The sequence below is a fragment of the Pseudopipra pipra genome, chromosome 1, assembly GCF_036250125.1.
Source record: "Pseudopipra pipra isolate bDixPip1 chromosome 1, bDixPip1.hap1, whole genome shotgun sequence".
NCBI classification, from domain to species: Eukaryota; Metazoa; Chordata; class Aves; order Passeriformes; family Pipridae; genus Pseudopipra; species Pseudopipra pipra.
Genome location: NC_087549.1, coordinates 47475449 through 47495090, shown reverse-complemented (window position 1 = coordinate 47495090; position 19642 = coordinate 47475449). Strand labels below are relative to the sequence as shown.

The 19642-nt window shown below is 39.6% G+C and overlaps 1 protein-coding gene across 2 annotated transcripts in view; it reads left to right on the top strand.

The window, feature by feature from the left end:
* The window catches only part of LAMA3 (laminin subunit alpha 3), a 114287-nt gene that overhangs the window by 57710 nt on the left and 36935 nt on the right, over positions 1 to 19642 (top strand). For both annotated transcript variants that reach the window (XM_064655077.1, XM_064655067.1), the window contains exons 29-41: positions 1590 to 1687; positions 3767 to 3932; positions 4335 to 4461; positions 5533 to 5672; positions 6043 to 6158; positions 6681 to 6892; positions 7722 to 7926; positions 8556 to 8700; positions 9442 to 9582; positions 10888 to 11052; positions 13937 to 14038; positions 15010 to 15093; positions 16060 to 16290. In XM_064655077.1, coding sequence (XP_064511147.1) covers positions 1590 to 1687; positions 3767 to 3932; positions 4335 to 4461; positions 5533 to 5672; positions 6043 to 6158; positions 6681 to 6892; positions 7722 to 7926; positions 8556 to 8700; positions 9442 to 9582; positions 10888 to 11052; positions 13937 to 14038; positions 15010 to 15093; positions 16060 to 16290 — 1932 coding nt within the window. The remainder of the gene's footprint in view (positions 1 to 1589; positions 1688 to 3766; positions 3933 to 4334; positions 4462 to 5532; positions 5673 to 6042; positions 6159 to 6680; positions 6893 to 7721; positions 7927 to 8555; positions 8701 to 9441; positions 9583 to 10887; positions 11053 to 13936; positions 14039 to 15009; positions 15094 to 16059; positions 16291 to 19642) is intronic.

The following is a 19642-nucleotide window of genomic DNA, read 5'->3' as shown; positions in this document are numbered from 1 at the left end:
TGTTCAAACCCAGCTAATAACAAAGAGTAGTTTTGTGGAACTATTAGGATTAACAGCTGATACATGCTTTCTTCATTTCATGGAGAGTGTTCAGTGTGAACAAATACCGTTCAAATTGTTGGCTCCCTGCAGCAATTGCTGTGTTAACAAGATCCACGTCCAAAAGGCATTGACATTATTAGTCTGTATCTCTACATATGGAAGTCTCTTGTGCTAAGAATCTCTATTTTTATTTATGAACTCTAATTTTAATTCTCTGAATAACTTGCTGCAAGATAAATTTCAATAGTCTTCTGAGATACAGGAAATATTTCTCCATGTTAATTGTAAAGACTGCACTTAGCAAAAGATAGGAAGAAGGTGGAAGAGAAGAGCTTGTTATATATAGACACTAATCATCAATGTCAGCAGCACTGGAGTTAAAAGACCCTTGTGTGATCCCCTGTCATGTAGCCCAGAGAGGGAAAGGGGAACCACCCACAATGCTGGAGTTCAGAAATGTGGTCTAAATAAGGAGGAAATAGGGTTCTTGAGGTCATCTGTCAAGAGGGTCTTACAACTTGATAGTCTTTATTTCGTACTGATGCAGACAAGCTGTCTAAACTCAGGCCACATTTTGCACTAACTTTTTAGCCACTCATAAAACACTGTTCAAAGCTTCAGGGTCTACCCTTGTTCTGCTGGAGCCCTGTGGGTTGTTACATGCAGGACGGGCAAACTGTTGGCTGCCCAGGAAAAGGTATTTTTAGTACTCTAGTCCCTGCTCACTACAGCTAAAACACAGACCCTTCGGACCTGCTTCCAAACTGAATCACTTTGCGTATTAATGAATTCCTTTTATGCAATTTTAGTTTACATTGATGCTCAGTGCTAGCTATCTTACTGCTTATCAGACGTTTTTATCTTCTTTTCAAGTAGTCCATGCACAAGTTCTGTAACTTGCATGTGTGTATTTTGTTATGTATTTTATTAGTGCATATTGTTGTGCCTACCCACAAGCCTTCCCTTATGTCCTTACCACCATGGGTACGGTGGGACTACCACAGATTCATTTGTTCATGTCGAGTTTTAGTAAAAAAAAAAAATAATAGTGTGAGGTCTTTTTTCTTTTGAAATAAGTTCTGAATCTATTTGGAGAAATCCTGGTGTCACTGAAACTCACTCCTATGGACTTTGTGTGAGCAAGTGTTTGTGCCTGCATTTGAGAAAGTCTAGGAATTCACCCAGGGTCCAGAAGTCTAACACAACAGATGAGGGCTTTTCCCTCCCACCTCTGTTCATTCCTTGCCTGGCTTCTCACCCTGTGAGTTGGTCTTCTGTCTTTTCCATTGCCACACACATACTTATGTTTTGGTTGTTTAACTTCTGAGCAGCCTTCCTTGAGAAGGACAGAAAAATGCTATTTAATCCTCAGGCATTGAGGTGCAGGGAGGTAAAGGGATCCAGAATCTTCTGGGAGGTCCATGACAGAACATGGCTTTGGGCTCAGATCTCCCCATACTAAAATTAGGGCTTCATCCTTCCCAGTCAGGCCTGGCCCTGTTATTTATGATATTAATAGTTAATTGTACTTTGTGCTTGTTTTTCAGCACAAGGTTTGTATTATATCAGCTGAAGAATTTTCTCCAGAATATGTGGATCCTAAAGTACAGTGCATAGCTGCATACAGGAGTACCCATGATGGAAGGTAACTTGCTTGGTTTTACCCTTCTTATTACCTGAAGATGACCTTGAAAGGCAGACTAAATGATATTCTAATTCTTTTGCTCAGCAACCCCCAGCTGATTTTTAGGCCACTTTTGCAAAGTAATATTTGTAAAAAAGCTGCAGTGTTAGTGTTAATCTAGACAGTCTTTGAACATTATTTTGTTAATACTGTTCTCGAGTTTTCTTCTGCACCTCATTGCTTCAGCTGTCCAAAATGGCTTTAATTTTCACTAGGTAGAGGATGTGATGCCCTTCCAGACACAAATCCACCAGCTCGACTTGGCAGTATCAAATTATTCAACATGTAACCCCCCACTTCACAAACAAGCCATTCCCTTGTCCATTTCATCGTGGGGCCCTTAGGGGAGGTGTGTCCTTATCATCACTTTGCACAGCAGTGCCAGGTGATCCTTCTTCTCCTTATACTTTATAGGACCAGTAATTAGAGGACTCATATACTGCTTGGTTGATCCAGGCTGATGGCTCTTCTCTTGCTGTGAAGATCTGAACCTGAACCCTCACTTCCCAAGCGGTCAGGTTTGGGTTCCACAGAGTATTTACTCTGTCCTATTGAAGCTCTTCCCCTCTCTATCTTTTATTCTTTGGGACACAGAGAAACTCGCACTGCAGCTTCCAAATTAGGGAATTCCACATTTCAGTGCCTGTCGCACTCCCCAGGATGTCCCTCGTGATGCTACTGTTAAGGCTTTCTTCCTACTGATCTGGTAGTGGGAAGGGCCTCAAAGTAAAAATGTCATTTGCAGGACTTAAGAGGGAGAAAGAGTTGGTGACTAGGTCTAATAGTTTTCCAGAGGCTAGCTTCTAGTATAATGGTTGAATTGAAATAGAAAGCAGAAAACTCCGGATGGTAAATTGGATAAAAGCATGTGACTGTCCTTGGCTTCCAAGCGTGCATAGAACTGAATCACAGCTGTAATTCTCCTGTTTGGAGTGTTACCACTGAGAGCAGCTTTCTAAGACTGAAGATACTTGTCCTTGCACCAAAGGTATTTTGCAAATCCGGGCATTTATATTCTGAGTAAAACAGAGGAAAGAGGCTGGGTGAAAAACACAATTTAAAATAAAGCTAATGTAGAAACTTGTACCTTTTACTTTGTTTTTGTGTTGGTTTTTTTAGTCTCATTATATTTGCATAGTTTACTGTATGTTTATGTTCTTTTATTATTATTATCTGGCAAGCATTTTTGCTTTCTTGAAAGTGTTTAAGTTCACCAAGTTGAAAGAGGTAGAGTTTTGTCTCATTTTAACAGTATTATAAATGGATGCTTCACATGATTTCCCACACAGGCCTGGCAAATACATCTCAGTTCTGGCCCTGAGACATCCTTGCCGTTCTAGTTCTGGGCCTGTCTTGAGCAAGGATTAATCATTGCCTGTTGAGTACTTATGAGGAGTGAATAAATACTATCAGGAAACCCCCAAAAACATTTTATACTGCAGTTTGGAAAATTCTTCTCTCAATCAAGTTCTTCAGAATTAAATATGCCAAGGAATAAATAGTTAAATACAGCAGTCAATGAATAAGGATGCTTTCAATGATTACTGTTATTTATTTTGGCTCCAATTCTACAAATATTTGAGTGTATACTTAACTTCTAAGTATTTAAGTGGGAAAATTTGCATGTTTAAAGGATACACCTATGTAAATGTTTGTAGAACTGAGAATTCAATATTAGTACAGATTCCAGTGAATGTAACTAACTGAATTAACTAAAATGTATTTAATTTTTAACACTCCTAGTTCCCTTAAGTTTCCTCTTCCTTAACTCTTTCCATTGAGACTTAAAGTTAGGGAAATTTTGAGTGAATAAAGTCAGTTAATGTACACTTACCCGTGTATAAATTAAATCTGTATTTCTTGTTTTCAATTACTTTCCAATCATTTATATAGAATCCAAATAGGAACAGGAGATATTATTGCATTATTAATTGTAATGCAGTCTAATATATTGACTTTTCTGAGTCAACAGCTCTTCCTCTTATGATGCTTAAGAAATTCTCCTGGCCTCAAGAATAATTACTATAATTCTGTGTTTAGTGCAACTTGCATTCCCTCAGTTTATGAAACTCCGCCAGCAGCTTTGGTTTTGGATGCGTTCAAAGATGGGGAAATTTCCAAAGTACAGAAGAATATACTCTATGATCTGCTCAGTGCCCCTTTACCTGCTGATTCAGTTAAGGGAGTCACCTTGACACCACTACAGGTATCTCATATTCTGAAAACTTTTGTTTCATAAATCACAAAGTATGTTGTTAGTAAAGTTAAGTAGATGAAACACTATAATAGAGTCAAAACTGAATGATGTGATATGATCAAAATATTGCAGGCTGAATAAGCCACAGAGGCAATATACAGAAAGAAAAAAAAATCCAGCTTCTTTCCAAACTATGCAGTAGTCTCACAGACTGCAGAAGAATGTTAGATGTGCTTGGCAGGCAAACAGAGCATGCAGTTGTAATGCCGTGTTCTTTCAAGATACTTAACTTGCTGAGAGATGCTAAGCCTCATCTCTTTTACTGCAGATAGATGGCACTGAGCACAGCTGATAAACCCAAGTATATTTCACAAAACAAATACAATATCAGAGCTGTTTGTGTTTCTCCAGAACCAGATTACCTTGAACGGCAGAGTGCCCCACTTGGGCAGATACGTATTTGTAGTACATTTTTATCAGACGGCGCACCCGGTGTTCCCTGTGCAAGTCCGTGTGGATGCAGGACGTGTGTGGTCAGGTAAGTATCTGAATTTCATCTAACCCTTTTTCTTTCTCAGCATTTTGGCAAATGGAGCTGTGCTGGGTTGACCCTGGCTGGATGCAAGGTGCCTACCAAAGCCACTCTGTCACTCCCCTCCTCACTGGACAGGGGACAGCAAATATAACAAAAGGCTTGTGGGTCAAGATAAGGACAGGGAGAGACCATTCACCAGTTACCAGCACAGGCAAAACAGACTCAACTTGGGGAAATTATCTTAATTTATTAACAATCAAATAAGGGTAGGGTAATGAGAAATAAACCCAAATCTTCAAACACCTTCCCCCCACCCCTCCATTCTTCCCAGGCTCAACTTTACTCCCAGTTTTCTCTAACTCTTACCCCAAGTGCTGCAGGGGAACAGGGAAGGGGGGCTGCAGTCAGTTCCTCACAGGTTACCTCTGCTGTTCCTTCCTCCTCAAAGGAGGACTCCTCACACTCTCCCATGAGAGACAGTCCTCCACCAACTTCTCCAACATGACTCATTCCCATTGACTACAGTTCTTCACTAACTGCTCCAGCGTAGGTCCCTTGCACAGGGTCACAAGGTCTGCCAGGAGCCCGCTCCACTGCAGGCTTCCCACAGGATCACAGCCTCCTTTGGGCATCCACCTGCTCCTGCATGGGTTCCTCCCTGGGCTGTGGGTGGACCTCTGCTCCACTGTAGACCTTCATGCAGTGCAGGGGGACAACCTATCTGTCTTCACCATGGGCTGCAGGGAAATCTCTGCTCTGGCACCTGGAGCACCTCTTCCCCCTTCTTCACTGACCTTGGTGTCTGCAGAGCTATTTCTCTCATGTGTTCTCACTCCTCTCTCTGGCTGTAGTTGCCATTGTGCAGGTTTATTTTCCCCTTTCTTAAATAAGTTATCCCAGAGGCGCTATCGTGGTGAGCCTCGCACTTGGCCTGTGGGGTGTCTGTCTTGGATCTGACTGGCTTTGGCTGTTGGAGATAGAGGAAGCTTCTGGCAGGTTTTCATAGAACCCACTCTAGTAGCCCCCTGCAAACAAAACCTTTCCACACAACCCCGTTTTTTTTTTTCCTTCTAGGTACCTTCAAGGCTTCATTCTGCCCCCATATGTCTGGCTGTCGGGATCAGGTGATCGCAGAAAACCAGATTGAGCTTGACGTTTCTGAACCCAAGGTCTCTGTTACAGTGATGATACCGGATGGAAAAATGCTGGTTCTGGTATGTTCATTACATAAATGTACTTGAAAATGCTGTTTTCAGTTTCATCATTCATTTAGAGATAGATGCAAAGATGAAAGCCAACAATATTAATTTTTTAATGTTGTGTTTAAGATTTCTAGGATCTTTTGCACTGGTTTGGTTTTATTTTTAATGTTTAAGATACTATACAATGTTTTTATTTTACACTCCTTGTAGAATCACAACTTTGAGGGGAACATGGGAAGTGTATTTTCCTATTTTTTTTGGTTAAAATATTACAGGTTTTGAGAAAATCCAGAATATATAGTGAAGCAACATTTAAATGCCTTAGCTTGTGTCTTTTTGTTTTTCTCTGAAATGTACAATTTAGCTTTCTTGTTGTTTTAAGGAAAATATCTTAGTTGTTCCAGCAGACACCTACAGTTACAAAATACTTGACAAAAAGACAGTGGACAAGTCATTTGATTTTATCAGCCAATGTGGAGGAAACAGTTTTTATATTGAGTAAGCATCACTTTCTAAAAACTGAACACTGACAACAAACTGGGAATAATATTACTTTTACTGTGTATTAAAGAGATGTATAAAATCACCATCATTGCCCTACATTAAAATGCTTTTCATGGCTTATGCTGGCCCATTAAACTTCCATGAGTCACTTTTCCATGACTTTCTATTGCAAATCCAATGCAAAGGTAGAGCTTTATTGCTCACTGTACAAAAGAGGAAAATCTATGTCATCTTTCTGCCTTTGGTATTTCCGTATTTGGTATTTGGTATTTTGCTTGGCACGTCTGAACTGATATAACTAACACACGCACTTGCTTTGAAAAAAATTTCTTACCTGCATGTTCAAAGCCATTCACCACTAATTTAATTAAAATACACCCTTGCATGTGTACTGATGCTGTCCTTATGTCAAACTGTTTGAAAGGCAGGACCCTAATTTACTGAACCACTGCGAAGCACTCTCATAACAATTCCCAAGTGCCAGAACTTACATGATTTATATTTCAATTCTAATAGCCCAGAGGGATCATCGGCCTTCTGTAAGGACTCTGTAAGGTCACTAGTGGCTTCCTACAACAAAGGAGCCCTGCCATGTAACTGCCACAGTGCAGGTGCCACGAGCCCTACGTGCAGCCCCCTGGGAGGACAGTGTATTTGCAGGCCTAATGTCATCGGTCGTCAGTGCAGCCGATGCCAAACCGGCTACTATGGATTCCCATTTTGCAAGTGTAAGTACATGCTCAGGCTTGTTCAGCACCTGACACGACCTTTTATTTAATCCTCTGAATTTACTGCAGATGCACCACAGCCTCGCTTTTCTTTGTAGGGCTTAATCCTGTGAGAGGCTCGTTGAGCCATCTTGACTTTACTATAGCATAGCTTTCAGTTTAAGGCAGAAGTAACCCCATTCCCTTAAAGCACACCTAGTTCACAATGAGGTGTGCCTTTGCATGTGTAGTCTTATCAGGTGTAATAGGCTTACAGATAAACTGGTTAAAATCCATGTTGTCACTATTGAGTGAAATGGATTTTTTCTACACTTACTGCTGAATCATTTCCATGTTATTATTGTTTAATCCCATTTTGTACCTTCAGGTTTTCCCATAGATAATCAGAGACGCAGCATTCCTAATTCCTCATATTCTGATGTTAATAACATCAACAGATCTACAGATTACACCAACAGTCCTCAGCTGCCTTCCCAGATATTATACTTGATGTTTATAAATATTGCTCTATAAAAGTGGTGCCATTAACACCAAAACTATTGTCATTTAATCCTTGTAAGTTGTGGCAAGTGATTAACAATGCCTGTGGTGAAGTTAAGCAACCAATTGGTTGCTTGGAAAAGAGCCAAGCACTAAACCTGTTCTTTGAAACTACTGTTGCAGTCACATAGTTGGTTTCTATAGCCCTGAGCTTTAAACTAGTGAAAGAAAAGAGTCACGTTCTCTCTATATAAATGTTGTGTGTGTTTGTTTCATATGCAAGTCCAGTAAGAGTTGATCATTGTAAGATGAGATGAAATTGATTTGTACAGCATTTTCTTTGACCTAGTATGCAACTGCGGGCAGCGTCTGTGTGATGACATGACTGGTAAATGCATTTGCCCTCCACAAACCGTGAAACCAAAATGTGAAGTGTGCGAGAAACATCACTTCAGCTACCACCCTCTTGCTGGCTGTGAGAGCTGCAACTGCTCAGAAAGAGGAGTCGTTGATGTTTCAAGCCCAGAATGTGAAAAAACCAATGGGCAATGCAAGTAAGTTTGAGTTATGTGCATTATAAACAATGCATGAGTGGTTTCCTTCACTGTTCTTTTCAGGCATTTGGAGGGGATATGGGAAATTCAAGATGTTCCGCCTTCGCTATGAGCAAAGTGGATTTTATTCATTCTGAACAGTTGTAAACTAACCCAAGCTTTGTGGAAGGTTGAAGTCTCTGTAATTAATCATATGCCCACAATTCTCCACCTTTTTGTTAGCAGTGGCATGCCTTGAATAATGCCCAGTCACATTTTCCAGCCGTAAATCTTGTTCCCGCTCCGCTTACCTATATTCAGCATCCGTGTTTTACACCTTGGTGTACAGAGGGAGTAGTTCTGCACTGCAAGCACTGAATAGCTGCAGAAGTCTAATTCTATTGTGAGCATTTTTATCCTTCAAAATCAAATCCATTCCTAGGCAGTTCCAGGGCCATTTCAAATGTCATACTATTAAAATCTGAGAGCAATACTAACGTGCTGCTTTTTGTATGTGGAAGTCATAAAGTTGTGTCATAGCTGTACAATCACTTCAAAATCCACCTGCCTGTTGTTTTAATCTTCCCTCCCTTGCTCCATTCCTGCCTCCTCTATTGACTCCCTCCTCTTCCCTGTGTTTGTTGATAAAGATGCAAACCAGGAATAAAAGGACGTCAGTGTGATCAGTGTGCTCCTGGAACTTACGGTTTCCCTAACTGTGTGCCATGTAGCTGTAACAGAGATGGAACAGAGCCAGATGTTTGCGACCCCCAGACAGGAATTTGTCTTTGCAAGGTCAGATAAATCAAATTACTTCTACACGCACAAGCATCATTTGCAAATCAGTGACTATTTCATACTTAATGGGTGAATGAAGTGAGTTTATCATTAAGTTTTATTATAAATTGAATGCAGCTGTACAAAAATATAACACCTTGCACACGTTATGTGCACACATTGTGATGGTAGCGTTAGATGCCATTTTTTAATGACTTCAATATCTGTCAGCTGTACAGATGGTCTTAGCTTTTGCAGGATGTTAAAGAGCTGCAGAGTACATGTCCATCGATTCACTGAAGCAGTCTGTACCCTGCACATATCTGTTTTATCTGTCTGCATCTTGACTTCTGGATGTTAACCAGGTCCCATGCTTTTTTTAGCCATATTATGTCAGTTGACATTTTACCGCATCATTATAGCCAGGAAATCTTCTTTTGTTCTGATCTGCATAATTAAATGTGATAAATGTGAACTTTCACAGGCGACCTTTTATATAGTAGGGTTGCAAAAGCTAGTGGGAGGCTTTTGGCAGAGAAGTTACCAACTGCTTCTGACTAATATTTATTATTCTGTGGTTCACTTTATAAACTGGAAAGACAGCTCATAAGATAGTCTCCAAGACAGTTTTATTTGCATTTGGAATATGGTCTAGCTAGAGAATCTCACATTTTCATTCATGTTTCCATACATTTAAATAAGTACCTCACCCAAACCAAAAGGAAAGCACTGAGATTTCTTTGAACTATGCTTTAACAGGAGAATGTTGAAGGTGCAGCATGTGATACTTGCCGACCAGGATCCTTTTATCTGGACCCTTCTAATCCCAGGGGATGTACCTCTTGCTTTTGTTTTGGGGCAACCAGCAACTGTCGCAGCACGAATCGTCGTAGAACCAAGGTGTATCCAATAGGTTTATTTCTTTTCTATCATGCACCTACATTTATTCCATTAAAGACATTTCTAAGGATAAGAAATATTCTCCAAGCAATAGTTCGGATTTAGTGCAGCCTTCTTAAAACCTATGTGTAATATGAAAGTGCCTTTTGGTAGAAATGGCCCTTTTTACCTGTTTGTTTACGAATCATTAGTTGGACTGAAGTTGAGCTGGCCTTTATCTTCCTTGCTGTATCTTCAAACTCCATGTCATCATTAAAGTCAATGGTCTCCTTCAAGATGCTTTGATAAGCACATGCCATTTTACGTGTCTACATCATAGATACATTTTTAAACTTCAGAAATGTGAGGCAGATTCTACAGATTGTAAAAACTGTCTTTCTTCCCTCCCTATAAAAGAGGCAGAACATCAAGTGTGAGAAATGAAGATTGATTTTTAGTAGCATAAATGAACGGCTAATGACTGAAAAAAGCAAGAGCTGCTCGAAACAATGCAAGAGAAAGAAAAAGAGAGAAGCAGAGCTAGAATCATGGATGAAGAGTTTAGTGAAGGTTTAGATATAGACTAGATGCAATCCAGTGATTCTTTGCTGTTTTCATGCAAAGGATAAAAATCTGTCCTCAATGAAGTCAGCAGCAAACTTCCATTTGCTTTAGGAAAATTTCCTCTAGTGATTACTTGTCCTCACCAAAAATTGTTTTAGGGAACAAGTTTAGCTTTTTGTGTTATTGTTCTGGTACATATTCATTATGCACTCTTTCTCCTGTTCTAATGATAAATAACAAGATGCATGGTCTTTCATGAAACAACAGCCATAAAATGTGCATTAAAGAGCCAGAATATTAGGCTACATTGCCTGCCTCTCCGAAATATCATCCCATGTCCCCTCCCTTGTACCTTGCACCTACCATGACCAACCCAAACTCTGTCTTTTAGGTTAGTGTCCTGGGTTTGATTTTGGAATGGACTTTAGAAAGCACCTCCAAATTATGTCCTTGGATTTGTGTGCAAAATTCCTAGTCACCTCCAGAAGGGTATGTCTTCATGTGACCGGAGACAGAATTTAGTTTGCAAATGACAAACCAAATGCCTGCATCCCAAGTAGCTTTGGCTCATCTGTCCCACTTATTCTCTCTTTTGAAGTCTGTGCAACATCCACTGCACAAAAACTTTAGACTGACTTTGAAGCAGTTGCATTTCATGCTAGGGGAATTATAGTGGCTAAACATTTTCTTCTCATTACTTGGTGCTGGTAGAGTTTAATAAAGGATGAGACAAGCTTATTTCCTTTATGTATTTTTCATTAGTTTGTGGACATGAGAAACTGGCGCTTGGAGGCAGTGGATGAAAATATTGACATTCCAGTCACTTTCAATCCAGTCAGTAATAGTGTAGTGGCTGATGTTCAAGAATTGCCTGCTTCTGTGCATAGTTTGTATTGGAAAGCACCACCGTCTTACCTGGGAGAGAAGGTAAATGCCACCTAACTCATCTGTTTTAATAACAGGAATTATTTTTTTTGCTAGCATTTTTGATAAAAACTCTGGTTTTCTTAGATACTTTTCTCTTTCTTCTCTCACGAGATTCTTGTTTCTCTTACCTGTCATGCCAGGAATCTCAACATTTTACTTCCGAGTACAGTGTTAAAATTATAACCAGTTACACAGAATTAATCATGTTGCTCAGTGCCAGAGAGGTCTTTATGTGAACAGTAGGGTCAGAAGCTGTGGTTCAGGGAGCTGGTACTTTCAGCTGCTTTTCCAAAACCCAGAACACACAGAGCTTGCCAATGTGCCCACTCTGAAACCCAGAACATGTAGAGTTTGCCAATCCTTTAGGTTCTTTAGAGTATGTCCTGGGCAGATTTCCAAAAGAATAAAAGGTGATTATGTGCTCAGTGGCACACAAAAAGACCCAACCTTTTGCATTTGACATGTTGCTTAGGAAGAGCAACAATTCGTTTTCTAACCTTTGTGTTCTTTGAACTGCTTGCTGCTTTGTCAACTCATGCATGGGAGCATTCTTTTTCTCACAGTTACTACCATCAGCATCTCAGCCCAAGGATCACACTGACCAGGGGGACTTTGATAATGGTGACTTGCAGACCTGGAGCCTAGGTTCTCCTCATTTTGAACTCTGACAGTGTTGACAGTTATTAGCCAGTCATAGGACACACAGGCTTTTCAGATGTAATCCTGCACAGGAGAAAACAAATGGAATAGACACCAGAGCATTAAAGATGGTACAATTTTGAAGTTCCTCTTAGTCCTTATTTTAAAAATTAGAGCAGTGCTTTTCATCCTACTCTCCTATGCTCAGAGGTCCGTGTCTCAGCTGAACAGCATGTTTAGTTAGGGTGCTTTTTGTTAATGTTATAGAGGTTCTTGTTTCAGTACTTGCAAATAATTTTTGAAAGAAATTTCATGTTAAAGCATACATTATCATGTAGAGTGTTGAACCAAAAGGACTTTTGTTGTTCCCCTAACAAGATATAAAGCAGGCAATAACCCTTTTTAAACACAGCTATTAAGATCAGTGCTATGAGTTTTATGTTACGTTTCACAGTCTACCTAGGCCTGCCATGACTTTCTTTCATTTGCAATGACAACACTGTAAATAAAATAGTTCTAATTTGGGTACTGCTTTCATGGTACACAGTGTGTTAGTGTATATTTTAGCACAGGCAATACTGCAGTAATGAAAGTCCCCCCAGAATGCTATCTAGCTGTTAGTTTACAAGCTCAAAAATTTCCCAGTTATTCACACTGCTGTATTTTGAAAATGTCAGGTTTTGGTCTGCTTCTAGTGATAGCATCTCTTTCAGAAAATGTGAACAAAAGCACATCAGACATTTTTTAGTGTGATGAGGTATAAATCTTGTTTTCCATTATCTTAAACCTTTTAACTAGTTCCACTGGAACACTTATATTTAGCAGAGTGTATTTTTTTTCCTGTCTATGTCTTTTGTTTAAAAGTTAAAAGGGAATCAAATGCAAATTCTATAGCAGTGCAGAAACTAACAGTCATTGAGAAATTTGGATCACATTGTCCCCGTTTTCTGCTCTTTTGTATTTTAACACTTTATTTAATAGATGACTCTTAATGTTAGAAAATAAATACCATATATCTGGAATACAGAGAGTGGTTTATAAGACCAATATTTTCCCATTAAAAAAAAATAATTGAGAAACAATTTTGCATACTTTTAATTCTCTTGTGTTTTTTTCTAAAAAAGTATTTATACAGGGTGGTTAGATTGTGTTGACAAAATATAGCCAAGTTCCAAATGATGCTTTTGAAAATGCAATTGACATTAATTACATCCTCGTGATCCAAGGAACAAATTTAGTATTGAGATGTCAGTCTTTTGTTTGTAATTCGTCAAAGTATTTGGAAAGGGGTAGATTGAAGGCTGGTGCTTACCTGTAGAACAGCAAAACCTGACAAAGTAGTTCTTCCCCCATGTCAAAACCAAGCATAAGATACAAGGGCAAAAGACAAGGGGTGCAAAACAAAATAGTACATCCATTCCAAAACACGTGATTTCACCTAGTACCCACAAACTTTCCTTCTAGGCTTGTCTTGGAACAAAAACTATCCAGGCTGTGCTTGGAGCTTCCTTTCTTTTCAATATGTTCTGTACTGAGTCACTCATACACCACCCAGGGAAGCTGTTTCTCAGATGATTCAAAGATACTTGCCTATGTCTGTTCTGGGCAGCAGTGTATGTATTTGGTTGAGTTTGAGGCCACCTGTGGTCACCTGAAGTTGAGCCAAAAGAAGTGTGGTTTCAGCTCAGCCTACAGCACTGGCCTGCTTACAACAGAGCTGATACCAGTAGAAGTCCTGTCCTCCAGAAATTAGAGCAACGGTTTCCTGCTTGCATTCATGTTTGCAGAGTTTAGAAAATGCTGGCCTATGAAAGCCACCTTTAAACATTTGTACTCTTACTTTTTTTTTGTCTGTGGCTGTTTATGGGGTTTACTACCACTTTCGTTATCAATCTGATGTCTGCTCTTGATGCACCAAATTTGTTTTGCACAATCAGGGGAGAACAATGTTCATGTGAACATGTGATTTCTCCATGACACACACAGTGTGAACCCAGGTCTGAAAAAAACCCTTATGATGTAGGTAACCTTTCAAAGAATAGTATCTGCTCAAAAAGTTACCTCAGATACACACAGTAAACAAAATAGTAATTTCTTGCAAGCAAGACTATTTTTGTATTTTTTCTAAAAACAAAGAGTATTTTATTTACAGTGCTGGAAGATGGGGTAAACTGGAATACAAAGTTGCATTAATATCAAGCACCAATGCAGTCAGTTATCTCTGTTCTTGTGCATTTTGCTACAGCTTTCTTCATATGGTGGCTTCCTAAGTTACCAAGTGAAATCTTTTGGCTTACCTAGTGAGGGCATGGTTCTTCTGAATAAGAGACCTGATATACGACTAACAGTAAGTTTTTAAATGCCATTTTTAGTTTTAAGCAGCACCAATACCATGATTTTTATGTTGCCTGACAACTATGGCAAATTTTGCTCCTTTAGTGTACTTAACTTTAGTAGCATCTTGCTATTTTTCTGTAAAAGTGATTTTACTGCATTTTGCTTAAAGCCATCAACACAACTGTCTTTGTTGCCAAAGTAACATGTTATTAAACATAATTGATTTGAGAGCAAATAAAATGATGAAATAGGATTCTCTCTGTAAAGTGCACCTGTGGAAAAAAAATTAATTAGTGCCTTACACACTTGTCAACAAGTATGGCCTGGTCTCTGCAAAAGATGCCCTGAATTCCATGTGTAATTAATCTCATTTTCTGTGAGAATTTTCTTCAACATGAAATTAAGCATAATTTCAAGGCTTCAAGGGACTGAAATAAAAATGCATTTGAGGTTAACAGCTTTTAAATTTAACCACTTTGTGGCCAAAATTTAAAATCTTTGGCTATTTGTTGGAATTCACAAGGTGAGGGGAGGGGGAGGCTTATTTCCTCAGACTGTCAGAAATATTAATTCAGAATTTTAGGATTCTTACTGGGAAACATGCCTCGTAAAGTACTACAGTAATATCCATAGTTGCTTGTGCACCAGGATGCAAAGGATAATGTTTGAAAATGGAAAGACATTTTAATTAAAAGTACTAACTAGTTCCTATGAAAATTGATCAGCATTAATTTGATTCTCTTCATGTTTTACTTGAAAGCAAGGTTGTTAATAGGCAAAAACAGTGAAAACCTTACTGACACTAGAACACAGTGCTCACTATACCACTTTGGTGACAAAATTTGCTACAGTTTTCAGAGGTATTACTTAGTTTTTATCTCCCAAAGAACAGGGTTAATGTTTCACCAAATTTTATTGCATCTGAACACTTAGCCATAACAAGTAGTGAAACAGCAATGTTACATCCTCATTCTCACATAGGGCCATCAAATGGAAGTTGTTTATATGGATCCCAACAACCCACTGCCTGATCGTCAATATTACGGGCGTGTGCAGCTGGTTGAGGTAAGAACTGAAGAAGGAAGGGCCTTCTCTTTTCTTCCCAGTGGCACATAAAAAATACACAGGTAATATAAATACACAGGTAATATGTGCAGAAATACCAAATACTTGATAATGGTAGTGAATATAAACTTAAGTACTGTAGACCTTAAATATGAACAACATTTTTTCCCTCTCTTTACTGCCACATTGAACCTGGGTTCTGGTTCATGTCACCTAAATTTGGCACCTCTGAGCTAGACATCTTGTCCAATTCAGCCCTTAGAACTCCCCTCCAGGGCTAGTGGAGTAATACTGAATCAGTCATCAATGGAAGATGATTCATTGCAGCCTCAGACTGTACCTAAAAGGGATGGAATGAACTGGTATCTGTTTTCCTTGGTGTCTAGTTATCTAGTTTAGAATGGGTGTCCAACATTCAAGTAGGTGAATTTAACAGGGATTATTCCTACCTTAAATCTGTGCTCAGAAGATCAGACTGGGTTATTTATTTCTCTCTCATATGTGGGCAAAAAAGATGTTTCTTCAAGCCAGATTCCATTTTCAGTAATGCTGCATCCATTAGCAGCAAGACAGCATGTGAAGGCATCCCTGAAAGATTGGATTTCCAAGACTTCACCTACCTTAGAAGTAAAAGCATTTTCCTCCATTCTTTTATGGTTTGGAGGGTGATATCTCAAAGAAATTTGGATGACTGAAAAGGAACCTACAGGCTTCTTCACTTCTCAGTACCTCAAAGACATACATAGCTTGCAAAGTAAAGGCAACATCCATTTTTTATGCTCATTATTCTTTTTTCCACCCATTCTATGTTTATTTTCCTGGCCCCTATTTCACTCCACCCCAACTGGCACTGCAAGGGTCTGTTCCATGGATCTTTTCTCCCATTTCCTGTCCTCCAGTCTTCTTTGCAGATACTCTTTTTAAGAAGCTGCAGGGCTGTGCTCATTTTGTACCCTTAACGCACAGGGAAACTTCAGGCATGCCAGCAGCAATAACCCTGTATCCAGAGAGGAACTGATGATAGTCCTGTCCAGACTGGATGGCTTACACATCAGAGGCCTTTACTTCACGGAGACTCAGCGACTGACGCTCGGTGAGGTTGGGCTGGAAGAAGCCACCAGTGCAGGAAGCGGCAGCATTGCGTACAGCGTAGAGACGTGCTCCTGCCCTCCGGAGTACACCGGTGACTCATGTCAGGTAGGAAACGTTTGCCTTCATACAGTACCATTATCTTCTGTCTTGCCTGCAGCTATATATACTGCGTTCGTTAGAGGAACAGGCTAGTTATTAAAGTAATTAAGCGTGCTTCTTGTGAGCCTGTGCACTTTCAATGGCTCAAGTGCTTTCGCTGTCTAAGAAGCACTGTAGAGTTATTCAGCTCGTGATTGCTTTTGTGGAGCTGTGAATGTCATTTTACATGTGTAAGGCACTATAATGATGGATTCTTCTGTGGTGCCCTCTGAGAGGCTGAATAATCTCAGTCAACACATACCTTGATGGAGAGAAGGTCAGTATTGACTTGATCAAAGTTTGTGAGATCATACACAGTGGAGAAGATTCCTGGTGTTCCTTATTTTAGCTGGGTCCAAGGGAAGTAGCATGAACCTAGATAATTCTACTATATTTCTCGGAAAATATTTGAAATCTGAAATTAACATATTTACAAAAAAAAAAAATTTGGAGATACTTTTTGAAAGATAATGTAAACATTGCAAAGTAATACTGTTACCTGAAGACTAGTGAAATCCTAACCACAGCTGTAAATCCTGTCCTTGATACTGTTCCTGTAGCTGTAATTCTTTTGGTTGTCTTTTTGCTTAGCTTAGAGCTTGACTGTTGCCATGTGTAAGCACTCAATGCAGCAGAATAAAGTACTGGAGAGATAAGCAGTATGCAAAGTGCACAAAATATGAGAAATTACTCTCAGAAAATGGTTGGTGGTTACTATAAAGCAACAGTTGCTGTACTAACTTTGCAAAAGTTTTTTGAAGTGAGAATGAACAAATAATATCTAGACTGAAGCAGCTGCAGAGAGACTGAACAAAGATATGTATGTCTGGCTTACATTTCATTTGTGCATCCACTGCTCAGGGCAGCTATTCATCATCTCTCAAATACCATTTTGGAAATATTTTTTATTTTTTCATACATTTGGTGTTCTGTACCACACACAAATTGATGAGCATTGACCGAACTTACTAGTGCCATCGCATTGCTTTCAACATACTGCCTTGATAAACCAAGCGTTTGGGTTTTTTTTAATGTAGCCTGGTGGAAATACAAAGCCAAAGGAAGTGACCAAGACACTCACCTGGGCGGTTGGTAAGCCCCGTATGTTTATGCAGCATTACTCAGGCAGTGATTTACTGCTCTGATCACCCAGCTCTGTCTGGCTGCCGTAGGTGAGGAGGAGGTGATGCCTGCCCCACCCTGACTTAGGTATATATTGAGCTACAGGAACTGCAGGGTTACTCGTTAACCTCAGGAACAGTAATGTGTGCTGTACGACTTGACTCACGTATAAAGTTTGAAGGTGGGGCCCATCACAGCACAGAGCCTCATTAATCTGAGTCAGAAGCTAGAGAAGAAGGGAGCGTATAAGAGAAGAAACGGGTGAGCACCGAAGGGATAGCAACGTATGTCCGCTGTGGGGCCAAAGTAAAATGATGGCCCAAGCACAGAGGCCAAGAAATGTAGGATGGCTGGTTGTCACGTTAGTGTCCCTGGGGCATTGTTTAACACAAGATATGCAACAGAGGCTCTCCTATCCCCACCTTCTGGAGAGGAGTCAGCAGCAACAAGTTCAAACGGATTTTTACCCAAGACAGGTAATTTGCTCATTTTCACTTGCTTCCTTCTTTCACTTTGTTTTTAAATTAACTAATTTGGTAACAACTTATGCATTACCTAATATAAATGTAATGAGAAGGCTAATCTTATGTCTCAAAGTACTTTGCCAACAAAAGTGTGCGCAAGAATTTCTTTTAAATTGCTGTTATTTGAAAACAATGATCCTAAATACGTAAGCACTTGAAGGTGCCCAGCGAGAGCTTTATCTTCACATGGAATCAATTTATCATTTGTGTGGAAATCACAAATGCTGCTTCAAAAACAAAGTGCCTGTGTACTCCAAATGTGTCCTTTTAAACACAGCATAAATAGAAAAACAAAAGGCTGCACAGATATTTTTCCAAATGCATCTGGATATGTTTTTAAAAGGTACGATTCATTTTGCTCTCCAAAAAAAAGACTGTAAGTAAATAAAATTCATATGTATTAGGGCCTATATTTTACTTAGTCATGCTGTTTAATGTATTTCAGGCCCTGGTTTCTTCAGAAGCTGTGTATATTGGCTCCCTGTTGTTCAGGGAACATGTTCACCCTTTTAAAAATGTATCTGAAAAACTTCAAATGTCTATTCTTAATTTAGTCCTTGCTCACACTGAAGTCAGTATTTGAAGGTTTTGATGGTATTAGTATTCTGTATACTTTTTTTTTTTTCATTTATCCTATATGTAGAGAAGGCAAAGGTGCCACTAGCAACAGTTGCTTAAACAGCATTAACTCATTATTCCTTTTGGGATCTGCTTTCTGAGAGGCTTTTTTTCCTCTGGCAGTTCTATCTATTGATAAATTCTTTTCAGGGTAATCCTGCCTCTGCATAAATACTTACACCTTGAACCACTGGAACATGATTTGTGACACCATCCCACAAACCCTTTGCTCTTCAGATTAGTCCCATCAGTCTTGGTGTGCAATTATTGTGAGAAAAGATTTATGGCTTTAAAGTTCAACTGTCACTTGTTTTCTGCATGTTGTTGGGGCCAACCCCTAACTGTGAGGTAGGGGTGAGTATAGGTACAGCACAGAAGTACATTCCCGGAGGCGGGAACCTGGGAGGTGCTGGCTTCGTGGGGAGCACAGCTTTCTCCCCACTTCCATGCAGGCTCTGATCTTCCTTGCACCGCACTAGCATATTTCCTAGTGAAAAGGAGCTAGGGAATGGAAGGGATAGACTTATGTCCAGTCATGTTTGGTGTGGTTGTTGTGCCAGGAGTATGTGAGCAGAGAAGGTGGGTGTGAATTTTTGAATGGGTCTGTGCACAGGAGGGCTTCATGCTCACAGGAGGAACTCCTTATGCTTTCCCTGTCCTTGGCAAGCAAGAACCTAGTTTTAACATATGAGTTACTACCTTCCTGGTGTAGGCTAATAAACCTGATGTCTCTTGCTTCATTCATAATGTCCCTCTGGTTCAGCTCTCTGCTTAAATCCAACTGTAATCTGACAGGCTGTGCTTCTGCTCCTGTGCTCTCAATAGCTAAACATTCTTTTCATGCTTCCCTGGTCTCCAGGGCAAGCCTGTACTTAGAAATTAGATCACTGTATATTTTGTTACATCACCTAGCTGTGTCTAGGCATGGCTTTGTGTAGTTCTTGATAGACTTACTGTGGAAGTCATGATGAATGTATGTAAAAGATATCTAGAATTATTTCCAAGGAATAGATCGTAGTGAAATTATACATTGAGATTTCATATAACCACTAGTT